General features: G+C 40.0%; 1 protein-coding gene across 1 annotated transcript in view; it reads right to left on the reverse strand.

Moving 5' to 3' along the window:
- Positions 1–13,505, reverse strand: part of LOC140245592 (uncharacterized) — a 53,557-nt gene that overhangs the window by 22,473 nt on the left and 17,579 nt on the right. The window contains exons 15-21 of the mRNA XM_072325157.1: positions 11,068–11,307; positions 10,244–10,260; positions 9,962–9,971; positions 9,605–9,694; positions 5,483–5,601; positions 1,564–1,887; positions 668–926 (exon numbers count right to left, since the gene is read on the reverse strand). Of these exons, the coding sequence (XP_072181258.1) occupies positions 668–926; positions 1,564–1,887; positions 5,483–5,601; positions 9,605–9,694; positions 9,962–9,971; positions 10,244–10,260; positions 11,068–11,307 (1,059 nt within the window). The remainder of the gene's footprint in view (positions 1–667; positions 927–1,563; positions 1,888–5,482; positions 5,602–9,604; positions 9,695–9,961; positions 9,972–10,243; positions 10,261–11,067; positions 11,308–13,505) is intronic.

Raw genomic sequence — 13,505 nt, forward strand, 5'->3', positions numbered from 1 at the left:
ATACGTCACATCATAAGTCCGACAGCCGCTAAAGCACAAAGTAATACACACTGGAATAAAAGTAACAAAGTACATACAACAAAGGGGGGAAAAAATGATTACTCCGAATGCAAGAAGTTGGTATAGGCTTGCTTGAGAGCAATCATAATTGCCTGCAAACAGATACACAATAATTTTAAAATCAGTAAGTTCTAAAAAAAAAAATCATCATCGAAGTCCATCCAGCACCTGTTTGCGAATGAGACACAAGAGGTAAAGAGTCACAGTAACACACAATGAAAGAAAGAAACTGCAAAAGGAATTTTGATGTAGCAGAGAAATAATATCAAGAAACAATGCATACTGTATTGTTGGCAAGATGTTTAATTCACGTAGTCTAATGACAGCCAGAATCTGTTTTATCATATGGAACAGTTTTCTACCTCCACAGACAGCATGTTTTCTCTGAAGATGTATAGCATGAATTGCAGAGCTGTTAGGTCATGAAACATGCGGATACAGTGACAAAGTTCAGAGGTCAAACCTGTGGATAAACAGTGACAAAGTTCAGAGGTCAAACCTGTGGATACACAGTGACAGAGTTCAGAGGTCAAACCTGTGGATAAACAGAGAAAAAGCTCAGAGGTCAAACCTGTGGATACACAGTTAAAAAGTTCAGAGGTCAAACCTTTGAGTAGATGCCTCAGCAGAGAGATGGCCGCCTCTGCGGAATGGAGACGCCGAACCTTCCGGATCCGCTTGCTGGACATCGGGGTAGCTCTCTGACCCGACCTGTCCTCCTCTTCGTTGAGCATGGACGAGGTGACCGACGCTGCATCCAGGGAGTTGCGGCGCCTCCTGTGTGGCGCCGAGCGGACGCGATCTGGCTCCTCACGATCATCAGTGAAGAGTTCGCCAAGCTTTTCAGACCACAGTTCAGCTGCCATCTGCAGATTATAAGGATGATGATACCATTTAATTCAGTCTTTTAACACTGATACAAAGACCGTTGTAATGAAATACCATTTTTTTTTTTTTGTTACTATACTCTGTACTAAAATATTTTTATGCTAAGAATGCATTCATATGCCTGGCCAATTTTCCTATGCAAAATGATTGATTCCAACATGAGCTGTTTGACCATAAGCAAAATAGAAACATTTTTAAGCATAGATATGTGATGCAGTTCTTTTGATAAGATCCTATTGAAAATTTGACAAATATAAGTAATAGAGAAAATGAAGTGTCTATGATGGAAGGTGAAGCAATGTATTGGTAAAGGGAAAGCAAAAATATGACGAGTTTGACTGCAAAATGGGTTCAGCATCATTTTGAAATATTTCTAAGTAGGCTCATCCTCAGATAGACCAAAACAAAAGCTTTTCAACAATACTTCACTTGTTGCATAACAAGCAATAATTGTGAAGTTTTAATCAGAAATTTTTCTTTGTTTTTTTTTTTCAGACTTAATCGCAAGTATCTCAAACTGACAAGAGCAGAGTTACATTCGTTTTGCGGTCAAACTCTTTGTATGCATCTCTTCCTTAGACCAGGGAACAATAGTGCAGGGATATCAGGACTGACCTGGGCATCAGAGGCGAGATCACGTCCAGACCGAGGTCTCTGCAAGATCTGCTCGACGACGACGGATGCAGCCTCCACCAGTTGCTCCAGCTGTGACTCCACAGTCGCCGGGCGGGACCGCATCGACTCGGCGGCAGAGGGCGGCTCCAGCCGGGAGGACAGCTGGCTGGATGCCTTGCCATCTCCTCCTCCTCCTCCTCCTCCTCCTCCAACAACTCCTCCTAGTCCACTCTCTTCCGCTGCCCGGTCTTCGGCTAGCTCCACGTCCACCTCGCTCTCTGAGCCAGCCATCGAGTCTCCTTTTCGGGAGTTGACCTCGGCACGCTTTTAAAGGATAAATTTAAGCACAGAGAGAGGGAAAACCCTTTAATAGCAAGCTAAACACAAAATATTTCAGAACATTGACATTTCCTTGCATTTCCCATTGTGTCATCAATAAAAGAACAACAATAAAACTCAAATCAAGCAACCTCTTCTTCACTCTGCAACAATCTGTAATGTAGTCTCATCTCCTTTTACCGTTATTGAAACCATTTGATTATGTGAGCCTACTGTACATGTACATGCCAATGGCTTCCTCAAATAAAATGTAATCATGAAGTCTGAGTTGGATGCATTTCTGAAGCATTCCTTGCGATGAAATAGAAAGTTCCGCTGTTCACCTAGTCACTGAATGAATGGTTTCTCATATGCATGATATCAACAATTCTTCGTTAAAAACAAGACATTTGCAGGTAAGGGAAGGTAATCCCCATGTACATGCCTTTCACTATCCCATGATTACATAAGACTATTGCAGATAGGCCCTACTTATTTTGGTTAATTTCATATGCAATATATCAATCACTTCTGTATGAGCTACATGTATATGTACATGTACATTGTACTGTATACTCTAATCATAACTCACACACAATAAACAAACATGTAAAACTACATTCCAACCTCACCCCTGTACACTAAAAAATAGAATACATTCCCATTCACAATCACTCATCCAGGTTCACTGTTCGGATCTAATCTGTGTTCATGCCTTCTGTTACTTAATGCTGTGTACATGTGTACTTGCACACTAAACCGATGGGGACTTGTGACAGACAAGTAGACCCTGGGCAGTGGATACTTAGACATTGTGTGCACTTTTGTCATGCTTGTCTTCCACACAGAATGTAGGCACATACAACTATCATACAGTATAAATGCTCTCTTTTACAAAATGTGACATCACACACGAAAACACGACTGCATCTCATCATCAAGGATGTCTCGTGTGAGGTGCTAGCAGGTGGGCTGATAAAAGATGAAAGCGAACATTTTGTACATGAGCACTGCATCACAAAAAATAGTCAATTCTCTGTGTTCTGATTCACCAAAACAGCTCAGCCTCATCTACGAAATTGGTGTGTATCCTGATTTATTTGACCTTGGAAGGAAGTGATATTTTAAATGCAAGCACCAGAGACTGTGTGAATGCAAAGGAAGGTTTAACTACAAAAGTAAGAATATCATATAAGCTTGACTGTCTGTACCACAATACATACATTTAATAGGTCCTGTAGCCATCTCAACACAGCTGCTTTAGACAAACTAACTACTTGTATGATACAACTGACAAATAGTACACTGTACCTCATTTGTTTGGCAGCTACCATAAACTCGACATTATAAAGGATCAAGGATACAATCTGTTTATTTTTTTCTTCTTTTCTTTTTTTGCAACTGTGGATATTCTGATGACATTTACAACTGCTACACATCAGAGGTTTCTTGCATCACTTAGTGCCAAACTATTTGATTATTTCCTATGACAGCAGTGATTCAGATGATAAACACAGAAACATTTTCCAACACAAGAAAGCAGAATGTGCCTCATAACACTTCAAGTGATGGATTTTCAACAATGTTGTGTGACTGCAGTTCACTGCTGCTGGTAAAAAATTGTCTTAAAAGTTGCAAAATAGCTTCCCCTCTATTTTGACATCTTTGCAGAGGTGCAAATCACCTACGGGTGGGACTTTTAATCCTGCAATCACACCAGCAGTGCAGCATTGTGCTAAGAAAAAAAAAATGAAAAAGTGGTGGATGCATGTTCAGGTGCTGTTCATCAGATCAACAGCTAAACATGAAATATGAGCAATATTTTCGATATGTCTGCAGAAATGATAATGAGACAACAACAAGAAATGATGAAGAATGAACAAAATCCAGTTCCAGAAGTGCTTTGTTCCACACACAACATTCTGTTCTTTGCTCTTGAGTGGTGTGACTTTTGTCCATGACACGATTTGCCAGCAATCGTGAAAGACACGCAATGTGAGGTAACGCTTCGTACACCGCAGCTGGGGGAGCTGTAGTCCCATTTGTGTTTTTATGTGTGTGTATGTGTGCCAGATGAAGAAAGTGAATAACAAGGAAATGCTCGGTGGAGAAATTCTTCACGCTAAGGCTTCACAGCGAGACGGCACGGTGCGGCAATTGTGTCGTGGGGGGTGTGCGGTTTACCTTCAGGGCGCGCTGCAACATGAGGGCTCGTAGTTTGTTGTCGCGCTCTCTCGCCCGCGAGATGGAACGCCCATCTCTCGGGCTCTCCACCATCTCCCTCAGTCTCTCCATGCTCCCGACGCTGCCGCTGGCACTTGCCGGCTGGGAGTCCCTACTTCCTCGTAACGCCACGGCGATACCTTCCTTCGCTCCCTGTTGTGGCATCGATCCCCCTCCTTGAGCGGCCTTGAGGAGAGGCTCCGTGCCGGGTTTAACAACATCTGTCTCACTGTAGGTGAGGACTTCCTCATTAATATGGGGATCTCGTGATCTCTCATTTTGGGTAACTGCTGACTCAGAGGGCGCCACAACCTTACCCTGGATAACATCGTGAGGGATAGCCTGTAGGGATGCTCCCGAGTTTTCATTACCAGTCTTATCTTCCTCGATTTCCGATCCTCTCCCCTGCTGAACGCTGCCCCTCCTGACATTGAGGGTTGCCTCTCTTTCATCGACAGCACCAGAGAAAGGATTGCTGTCAGAATCCAAGGGTGCCTGTTTGGTAGGCCTCGAGGCCCGGACCACTTCAGAGGTGGGCTGGCCAGATTTCTGACTGGATATTGGATGGTCTGAATTCATCAGACTTACCTGTGCGTGCTGGTTTGTTTCAAATTTGTGTAATGGAAATCAACAGGGCAAGAAGTGTGTATGAGAGGGTATTGCTAACTGGGTTCAAACAGGGCTAGTTAGCACACAGGAACCATACAAGATTTTGATGACCTGAAATGAAATGTCTGTCCACTCATCTGGAATCACTAACAATGCTTCTGTCTTTAATATGAATATTCTGGAAGACAAGCTACAGAGAGGCAAAATCAGTGCTACATTGTACATACAATGCATTTACAGAACAAATGATACAGCATTCCTCATTGGAGGGGTTTTTACCATGGCCCCTAGTCTGTATGAGCACACCCTTCTTTTGAAGGTGCTATTAAAAAAAAAATATATATATATTTCTTTTCTTTTTTCTTTTTTTTTTCTTTTTTTTTGGGGGGGAGGTTCTTTTATCAATTGATATGTTCACATAGAAGTGCAATGAAAACATCATCTTTTTCTTTAACCCCCCCCCCCCTCCCCCCAGAAAAAAATAAAAAATAAGAAATATCCCAAGCTATGTAAGAGTCATAACTATCAATCTTTCAATATTAAAGGGAAACTAGTTTTTGTGTGCATGACATATGGATACTAAAATAGTTGTGGAATCGTTGCACTTGAACTGAACATATTTCTAGAAGATTAACACTGGAGTGTTTCATCAGGAATGCTTGAGGAATTTGGAAACCCTACTTGATAATTAATTGTGGAGAAAAAGTGGAAATGGGTGAACCTTGCCAACAACATTGACAATCATTGCAACAAATTTATGTCTTTTTACCTGGTCCTCCTGTTGACTGGCAACACTTCCCGCTTTCTGGCTGGCAGCCTGTGATTGGTCCATTTGTCCTGGCCACACCCCCTCTTGCTCTTGGTCGGACAGGAGCTCGTCATCAGAAGCTGAGGGGCATCCAAGAGAGCAATATTTGAGACATTTCAGCTTTAGTTTGCATGAACAGTGCAGTTTCATATTTGGTCTCTTAGAGTATTACACCAAATCTCATGAATGCTATGCCAGCATATTCTACGCATCTTTGGCGTTTCCTTCAAGATCTGTTGAAATGCGGTCAAGAAACAAGGATATCAAACATAATTGGGAAGAAAACAGAGAGCGCTACTCTAAGTACCATGTAAACTTCAAAAGAAGAGTAAAAAGATACAAAGTTACATAGAGAGAAAGAGAACAGATACTGCGAGAACAGAAAAAGAGAGAGTGAAATACAGTCTATGAGAGAGGAGCATGAAAGATGCATTACAAGAAGTCCTCATTTTGTGGGAATTACCAGAATAAAATGAAAATCAAAATTGCTTCCCATGAAATAATGACAGAATAGAAAGAAATTCTCTTTGTACGACCACGCACTGTATTGATATAGTCCACTTGTATTTGACCTGAAATTGCAGATGGAAAAATCAATCCATGAATTTACATGAAGTAAAGTTCATTTCCACACAATCTCTTCTTTTCTTCTCTCTTCACACTATCCAACATTTTGCGTAAATAGTGTAAAAAACCTGACATGGTCTAACTTTTTTTCACTGTTATCTTACCTACAATTGTAAGATTCATTATGACCATATCTCATTTCGTCTGTATCTTAATATCCTCAGTTTTTAGGGGGAAATATGTGAAGCATTAAAAGTTAAAAAATACATATCTATCATATCAAACTAGCAGACAAAAAGTTTTGACAGCAGCTATTCTTATTCAAATGCCATTAATATCAAGGGTCAGACCTTCACATTCTTAAATCTGATGTGCTTGCAAAACTAAAACTAAAGCAATGATACAAACAATCAACACACTCATTTCTTTAGCTCTATGAAATACTACATGTAGGTTTGTTTGTTTGTTTGTTTGTATGTTTGTTTTTTTACCTTGATATTCAGCAAAGGGGTGCAGAGGTGTCATTAGCTGCAATTAGTCCTTTAAACTACTAATAAAGATGTCTTTTGACTGCTAAGATGATTAATGTGTGCTTAGAATATCTACGGAAGCAAAACTGTCTTGGCTACTTGGCAAAACTGCACATTTTTGACACTGCAATATTTCTTGCAAAACTGAAGTTTTAGGAGTACAGAGAAACCATCTAAAGACATTGACACAAATATGTCTGCAACAATACAACACATGAAAACAAAATCATAGTTGAGGGTTACTTCATCTAGGAAACACAAACAACAAATGCTGATAATTACAAAATGTACCAGAAAAGTAGAAAAGGTCCTTACAGTGGTATGGGGGGGGGGGGGAGAGTATGATCATGGAAATGCTGCTACACTATTTCATTCACATTGTACCAAGCATTATGTCAAGGGTATAATAAATATGCAAGAAGCAGACAAAGCTCTTTTTTTTTGGGGGGGGGATGAGTAGATAGATAGCATACATACATGGTAATGACAGGATAAAGCAAGCTGCTAATATCATATTTCTTCGTAGTATTTGCACCAGCTGCACAGGATGGAAATCTTCTGTTGCAGGGGCAACATTCTGCTGCAGGTTTTGTCCGTCATACTGCTATAGATACATCATACTTCTGATAATGTATTGCCACACAAGATGGGTTCACTTGATCCAAGACTGTGACATTAGGATCAAATATAATCAAGAAGTTTCATCTCCAAAGGAGAAGCTAAGTACTTGAGGACATTATGACGATAAACTCGTAACTGGGTAATATCAAATCTTTCATTTCAGATTTAATAGGTGAGTGGACACAACCTGCATTATAAGATGTTCTCCTAGTAAATGATGAATATTAACTAGTCAACTCTTCAGCTATGTCCAGGTGATTTTTGTGTGCATTCCATTGGCCGTTAGTCTATGGAGGTTGTGGTCAACAGGTGATCACAGCATAACCCTGTTGTTCAAGGGAGGTGGTTGTTCCTTCAGACCCCTTGATGCCAGGTATACCCATACATACAAACACAAATTCATTGACAACTTGCTGAAGTTTCCCCAACACGTTATTTTGAATACCCGGGTCACCACTGATCACCTGCTTTGGGGTTTCAAAAAATTAGTTCCAACATTGTTCCACAGTCCAACAGAAAACAATATGAAAGCAACAAAAACGAAGACAACAACAAACAAATAAAGTCCCAAACAATACCATCAATCAAATTACTGGTACTCACAATGAGAACAATGACAAATGACAAAAAATAAATGAACAGGAACAATAAGAACAACATCAAAGCATGATAAGCGCTGCTACAATGAAGCTGTATTCAAAGACAACTCTCATACCCCCACACACCCTCAAAAACATACACATGAGTAACACATTTAACACACAGAAGTAAGTATATCTCTCAGGATACATAATGCACACCAAATATTTGTGTTCTCAAAGTCATTCCAACCAATAGTGACCCACAAAAAAACTTAACTGCAGTGGACTCACAGCCATGACCCACTCTTCCCCATAAATCCCATACAAAGACAGTGATAAACTTTACCTTCAAACCATCATGAAAATCCATTCTATCACTCATTTGAACTTCTGTCAGTGTGAAAATATACAAGCACCTGTAGGCACAATATCCTGGAAAACTTTGTTCATAAAGTCACAAGAGCTTGCAGTATATAATATGTATCTAACTCACTTTGGTGGAAAATCTTTCTTTTGGGGGGCAATTTAGCAAATATCAAGAGGTGAATTTACTTGTTTGTGTGTGTGTGCATCTGTCCGTCTGTCTATCTCTTTGTTGCGGTGGACAATATTTATCCTGAAATACACTTAAGAAGTCATTGTTTCATCGAAGGATAATTTCGGCTTTCGCTGTCTATCTCTACTCACAAATGATGGATAATCACAAAGTTTGTCTACTAGCCACTGCTAGTAATGATGAGTTTGATGCTAAAAATTACTTTTATATTTGCAAATAAATACTTCTCCAATTCAAAGATGAGCTAATTTCTAATATGAGACATAACCATGTCTGATACAACTCTATTCCCAGAAATAAAATATTTCATTCTTAATCATTAAAAAGGAGCTTACAGGTGATTAGGATGAAACAGTTGTCAAAAATGTCACTTTATCATCATCGCTCATGGCTGAGTTTAAATAATTCTATACTAGTGTAAACTGCAAATGAAAAAAAGGGTTTAAATACGCCATGGCTTATCCTTAGTAAGATTTAGAATAGCTATGTCATCTATTTTTGTTGCTTTAAACCACTCTGCTTTTGTTGAAAATGAAAAAAAAAAATGGCTTCTATTTGATAGGCAACACTAACCACACTGCATCAGGTTTGAGATCAAAAGCATGATTTGGTGAGATTGATGAATGATAAAAAGCTTTTCATTTGAAAGAAAAACAAAATATACAGTAAGGCAAAGCATTAATGTTAGTTCACATAACAGTTTGCATTTTAATAGTATTAAGGCAACCATTTCTTGGATGACATGAGCAATAAACTGCCCTCCTCCTTGTGTGAATGAAAAAATTTTTTTTCCAAAAAGTTATCATTTTAATTCTTTTCACTCAAATTCTAAACTACCACACTGAAAGTGGCACACATGTATTATTTGTGACACAGAAGAGTAGATAATCACTATGTAGCGCATTCCATTATTAGAAAATGAAGATATAAAAAAGCAATGAACATTTAGAGAGCAATGGTCAGTGCGTGGCACTATCAAACCCTGCACATCTGCAAATATTCATTGTATAAAGTAATCACAATTGAGACATTCATACGGAGGAAAGCAGTTTGTTGCACTCACAGACAGCCATGGATGAGAAACACTTTCCCTTCCCGACATTTACCCCAACACTTTGAACGCTCCTCATTCTACAAAGCGGCATGACACATAACATACAAGTGTTAATATAGAATGTTTAAAGGGTTGGATACTGCTTCTGGGGCACCAAAGGTTTGCTTGGACTACCTCTGGAGACTTGGCTGGACTGTCGTCTCTGGTGGGCCCGCTGGTAGCTGAAATTCTGGAAGGACTGCATGATGTCCAAATCCCCTTGATCTTTTATAAAGATGATGTCATTTTTTATGGGGGTGGGGTGTGATTGTTGTCATGACAGAGACAGGCACGGAAAAAGAAATTCTTATCATTTTTCAAAGGCATCAATCATTCACAAACCACACCCCATTGTGGTTTACTAATTGACAATACATTTTATACACATGGGACTTTCCCCTGAGATATCTACTGGGGTTTTTACATCATATATCAAGGATATTACACACACACACACACACACACACACACACACACAATCAAAACAGCTACATTGTATGTACTGACACACATAAGATTTAAGTGAAGTCACACAGACTTTTTGGAGCTCAGACACCATCCCATGTTGACATGGATTATCAAAAAACTTTTAAAGATATCATAGCTGTGGGCAGTTTTATATACTCCTACTTATGTGTAATAATTATGCTTCCAGTGTCTTTTCATTTTCTTTTTTCATTTTGTTCTTCTTACACCAGCATGAAGACAAACTGATATGATAAAGACACTTTGTGAGAGTGCGGACGAAGTAAAAAAAGCTCAAATAAAATGTGCTGTGAACAACCAGAATACTGCATGGAGATAGATAGAGAGAGAAAGAGATAAATTGAGATAGAAAGAGAGAGATGGATAGTGGGGGTTGACAGAAACAAATAAGAGATAAGAGAGATACAGATGGATAGAGATACATGTAGAAAGAGATAGGGACAGAGATAAATAGAGAGAGAAATATAGAGATAGTGTAGATCAACAGAGACAGAGAGAAAGATAAAGAGAGATAGAGAGAGAGAAGGATGGCAAGGTAGAGCCAGCACTAGACTCCACAAGGCACTTGAACACAAGGTCATGAACTTTATATGCGACTTCATACATGAATTAAGGAAAAAGAATCAACAAAAAGAATTCACGAGCAAAGAAAGGTAAATATTGCCATTTAGGGTTCATCTTGCACCCATGGCATACCGTGGGAAAATTGGAATAGACTCATGTGTGGTGTACATGTGTAAAGTTTGCTTCATGGAAAATGAAGAGATTCCAGTCTTTCATTCATTGATAACCTCCATTTCCAAGACTGTTCTCAAAATCATTTATCCTGCAAATATGAACATCTCATCCCATATATATAATCTTTATGACAGCAGATGATGATTGAGTTCAGTCCCACACACTTAAAGCAATTGGGGGGAAATTTCACGTAAAAGGAAAACTGTGAAAGATCCTACATTTACAACTTGTCGCATCAGCAACATAGTATTAAAGGCATACCAGGTAGATGGCATTCGACCAAACTGTGCACAGTGAACACCACTTTCCTTGACCTTTCACGAATAAAGGATGATAAACATAACATAGTAAAAGACTGCGCGACGGTCACTCACCTATCACAGAGTGCACAGACTCTGACTTCACCGAGCCCTGAGTTGACGATTTCTTGGATCGCGGCTGGCTCTTGCGCTCTGACATGCGGTCACTTCGGATGGAACCGGGCCCTGGCAGCTCTGGCTGGGGCAGCTCAATGACCCCTTGTCCTAGCTTGACCCCTTTCCCTTCATCCGTGACCCCAGTTTGACCATCATCTTCTTTCTTGTCTGCTCCGTCCACGGAGGAAGGAAATTCATCTGGAAAAGAGAGATAAAGGTGTCAAAATCAGGATTCTTTTTCTGAATTCAAACCTGAACATCTACACAACTGTGAAATATTATAAAGGAAGTGAGTAGGGAATGTTTCCTTATTGGAAAGTTAAACTAATAAAACATCAAGCCTCAAAGAAAATTTAATACTTTTGGCCTAAATCATGCCTGTTGTAATGAGCACATTGGACTGAACATACTCTAGGCATCGTGAAAATGTCATACCTTGACTTTATCTGAAAGTTGTACCAAAAGCAATATTTCTTTCCTCACGTTGATCATCCAAGTGCTCGTCTGTTACAAGATTTGAAAATGTGTAACTTCCCAAGTGGTAATAGCAAACAATCCTAGCAGAGAGAAAAAAAAAAAAACCTAGGCCACTAAAGTGTTGAAATACACATTGGTTTTTGAAGGTACAGTATTTGGTCAGTCTAGTATTTGAAGGTCATCGGTAAGTTTTTATCAAATATCTTTTCCTTTACTGAGGATGCAACAGCTCCAAAAAGCATTAAACACATGCAAGAAACTGTGCATTTGAATGTGGTTAATTATGATGGTGAACGTATACAGCTAAAGTTGAATGTGCAACATATACAAACATCATAAGTTGACAGTGAAAACATCAATGATTGATTATTCCACAGTTACCATACAGACGCACCAACAGTAACTAGTAACCACTACGCACAGCTCTTCACTTCACTTCAAGAGTGCCAACGTAAACAAGCAGTTAGATAGTGCCACACAGGAACAACAAAGTGCAATGATTACGACATGGACTAAATTCAGACGGTGAACAACATTCCAGCTCGTGGCTCATGAGCACAGATGCTGAAAATTATGTAACATCACATGAAAATGAATGACTTGTTAAACTTCCCTCTCCCATCCTCAATGAAACTTCATAATGACAAGCGCTGAAGATGAGTTTCATCTTTACTTTCACAGTGAGAACCTTATGGGACATTTTTCACCATTTACTACACCAACATGTGTACTTGGTGTCATAGATGAATTGCAGTTGATGAATGCGAGGATTCTCTGTAAAAATGGACGCATAAGTGAATTTTGAATGAAACTAGGCGGTAATCAGTCAATGATCCACTACACTCTGCATGGAAATTGGCCGGAAGCTTGTGTAACATCACTCGAGCTCACAACATGAACAGTACAAGTATGTTCTGATGATACAGCAATGCACAAACACAGGAATAATCCAAATCGATGAAATTATGACATGAGTAATTTGCAGGGAAGGACTGAAGGCTGATAAAGGATCAATAGAAATCAGCGAGAAACCTTTGCTGTGAGGAGATGATTCCTTGTGCCTCTGTTTTGGTGAGGGAGGCACATTCGTGCTCCTAGCTGTGGCACCAAGCTGGTCCAACTCTGGCTTAGCGGTAGGAGAAGCAGTGATCTTGGGTATGCCGGGTCGGTTATGTTGATAGACTGAGGGCTCCTTTCTGGGGCTGTATGCGAATATTTTAAGTATGGAGCCATCATCTTCATCATCATTCTCAGCAACATCATAGCCTACTTCCTCGTGGTAACCATCACCAGTAACATCATCATCTTCGTGACTTGAAGTGATCCTGCCTTCCGGCCTCTGAATCCTGTCTGGGGTAAGGATGTTCTCTCTCTTCTTTGTTTCCACTGTAACCCAGATGACTGGCTCTGCCTCTTCAAGTGGACTCTTCTCATCTTCACGGACACTGGCTCCATCGCTTGCTGAAGGAGAAACAGAGCTGGTTCTCTGGCCGGTGTTTTCATCTTCCTCACTCATTGGTAGGGTGGCGCTTTGGATCGAACCTTCCCTCTGCTCTTTGTTGTTGTCGTTTGCCAGACTATTCTCCCTCGTGTTCAGGTCTTCAAGGGCGTCAACTGATGTTGTCTTGTCTGTCTCATCCCCTAGAACATTCTTGACAGAACTTTCGCTCCCTACGATAGCATCTTCTTCTCTCTCGCCTTCTAAATTTAGATCTTTGATACTGATTGCTTCTTCACCGTTATCCAGTACTCTGGAAGCCTGTCCAGGTGGGCTCTGTCTCCAATCTCCACAGAGAGACACAATAGATGCCCTCTTTTTTGGCTCGTCCAAACCAACAACACTCAGGGTTACACTTTGGTCGGTGTTGACAATTTGGATTTCCCCATGACCATGATCTATGCTGTTCCTAGGCGACTGT

The sequence above is a fragment of the Diadema setosum genome, chromosome 22 (assembly GCF_964275005.1).
Source record: "Diadema setosum chromosome 22, eeDiaSeto1, whole genome shotgun sequence".
Classification (NCBI taxonomy): domain Eukaryota; kingdom Metazoa; phylum Echinodermata; class Echinoidea; order Diadematoida; family Diadematidae; genus Diadema; species Diadema setosum.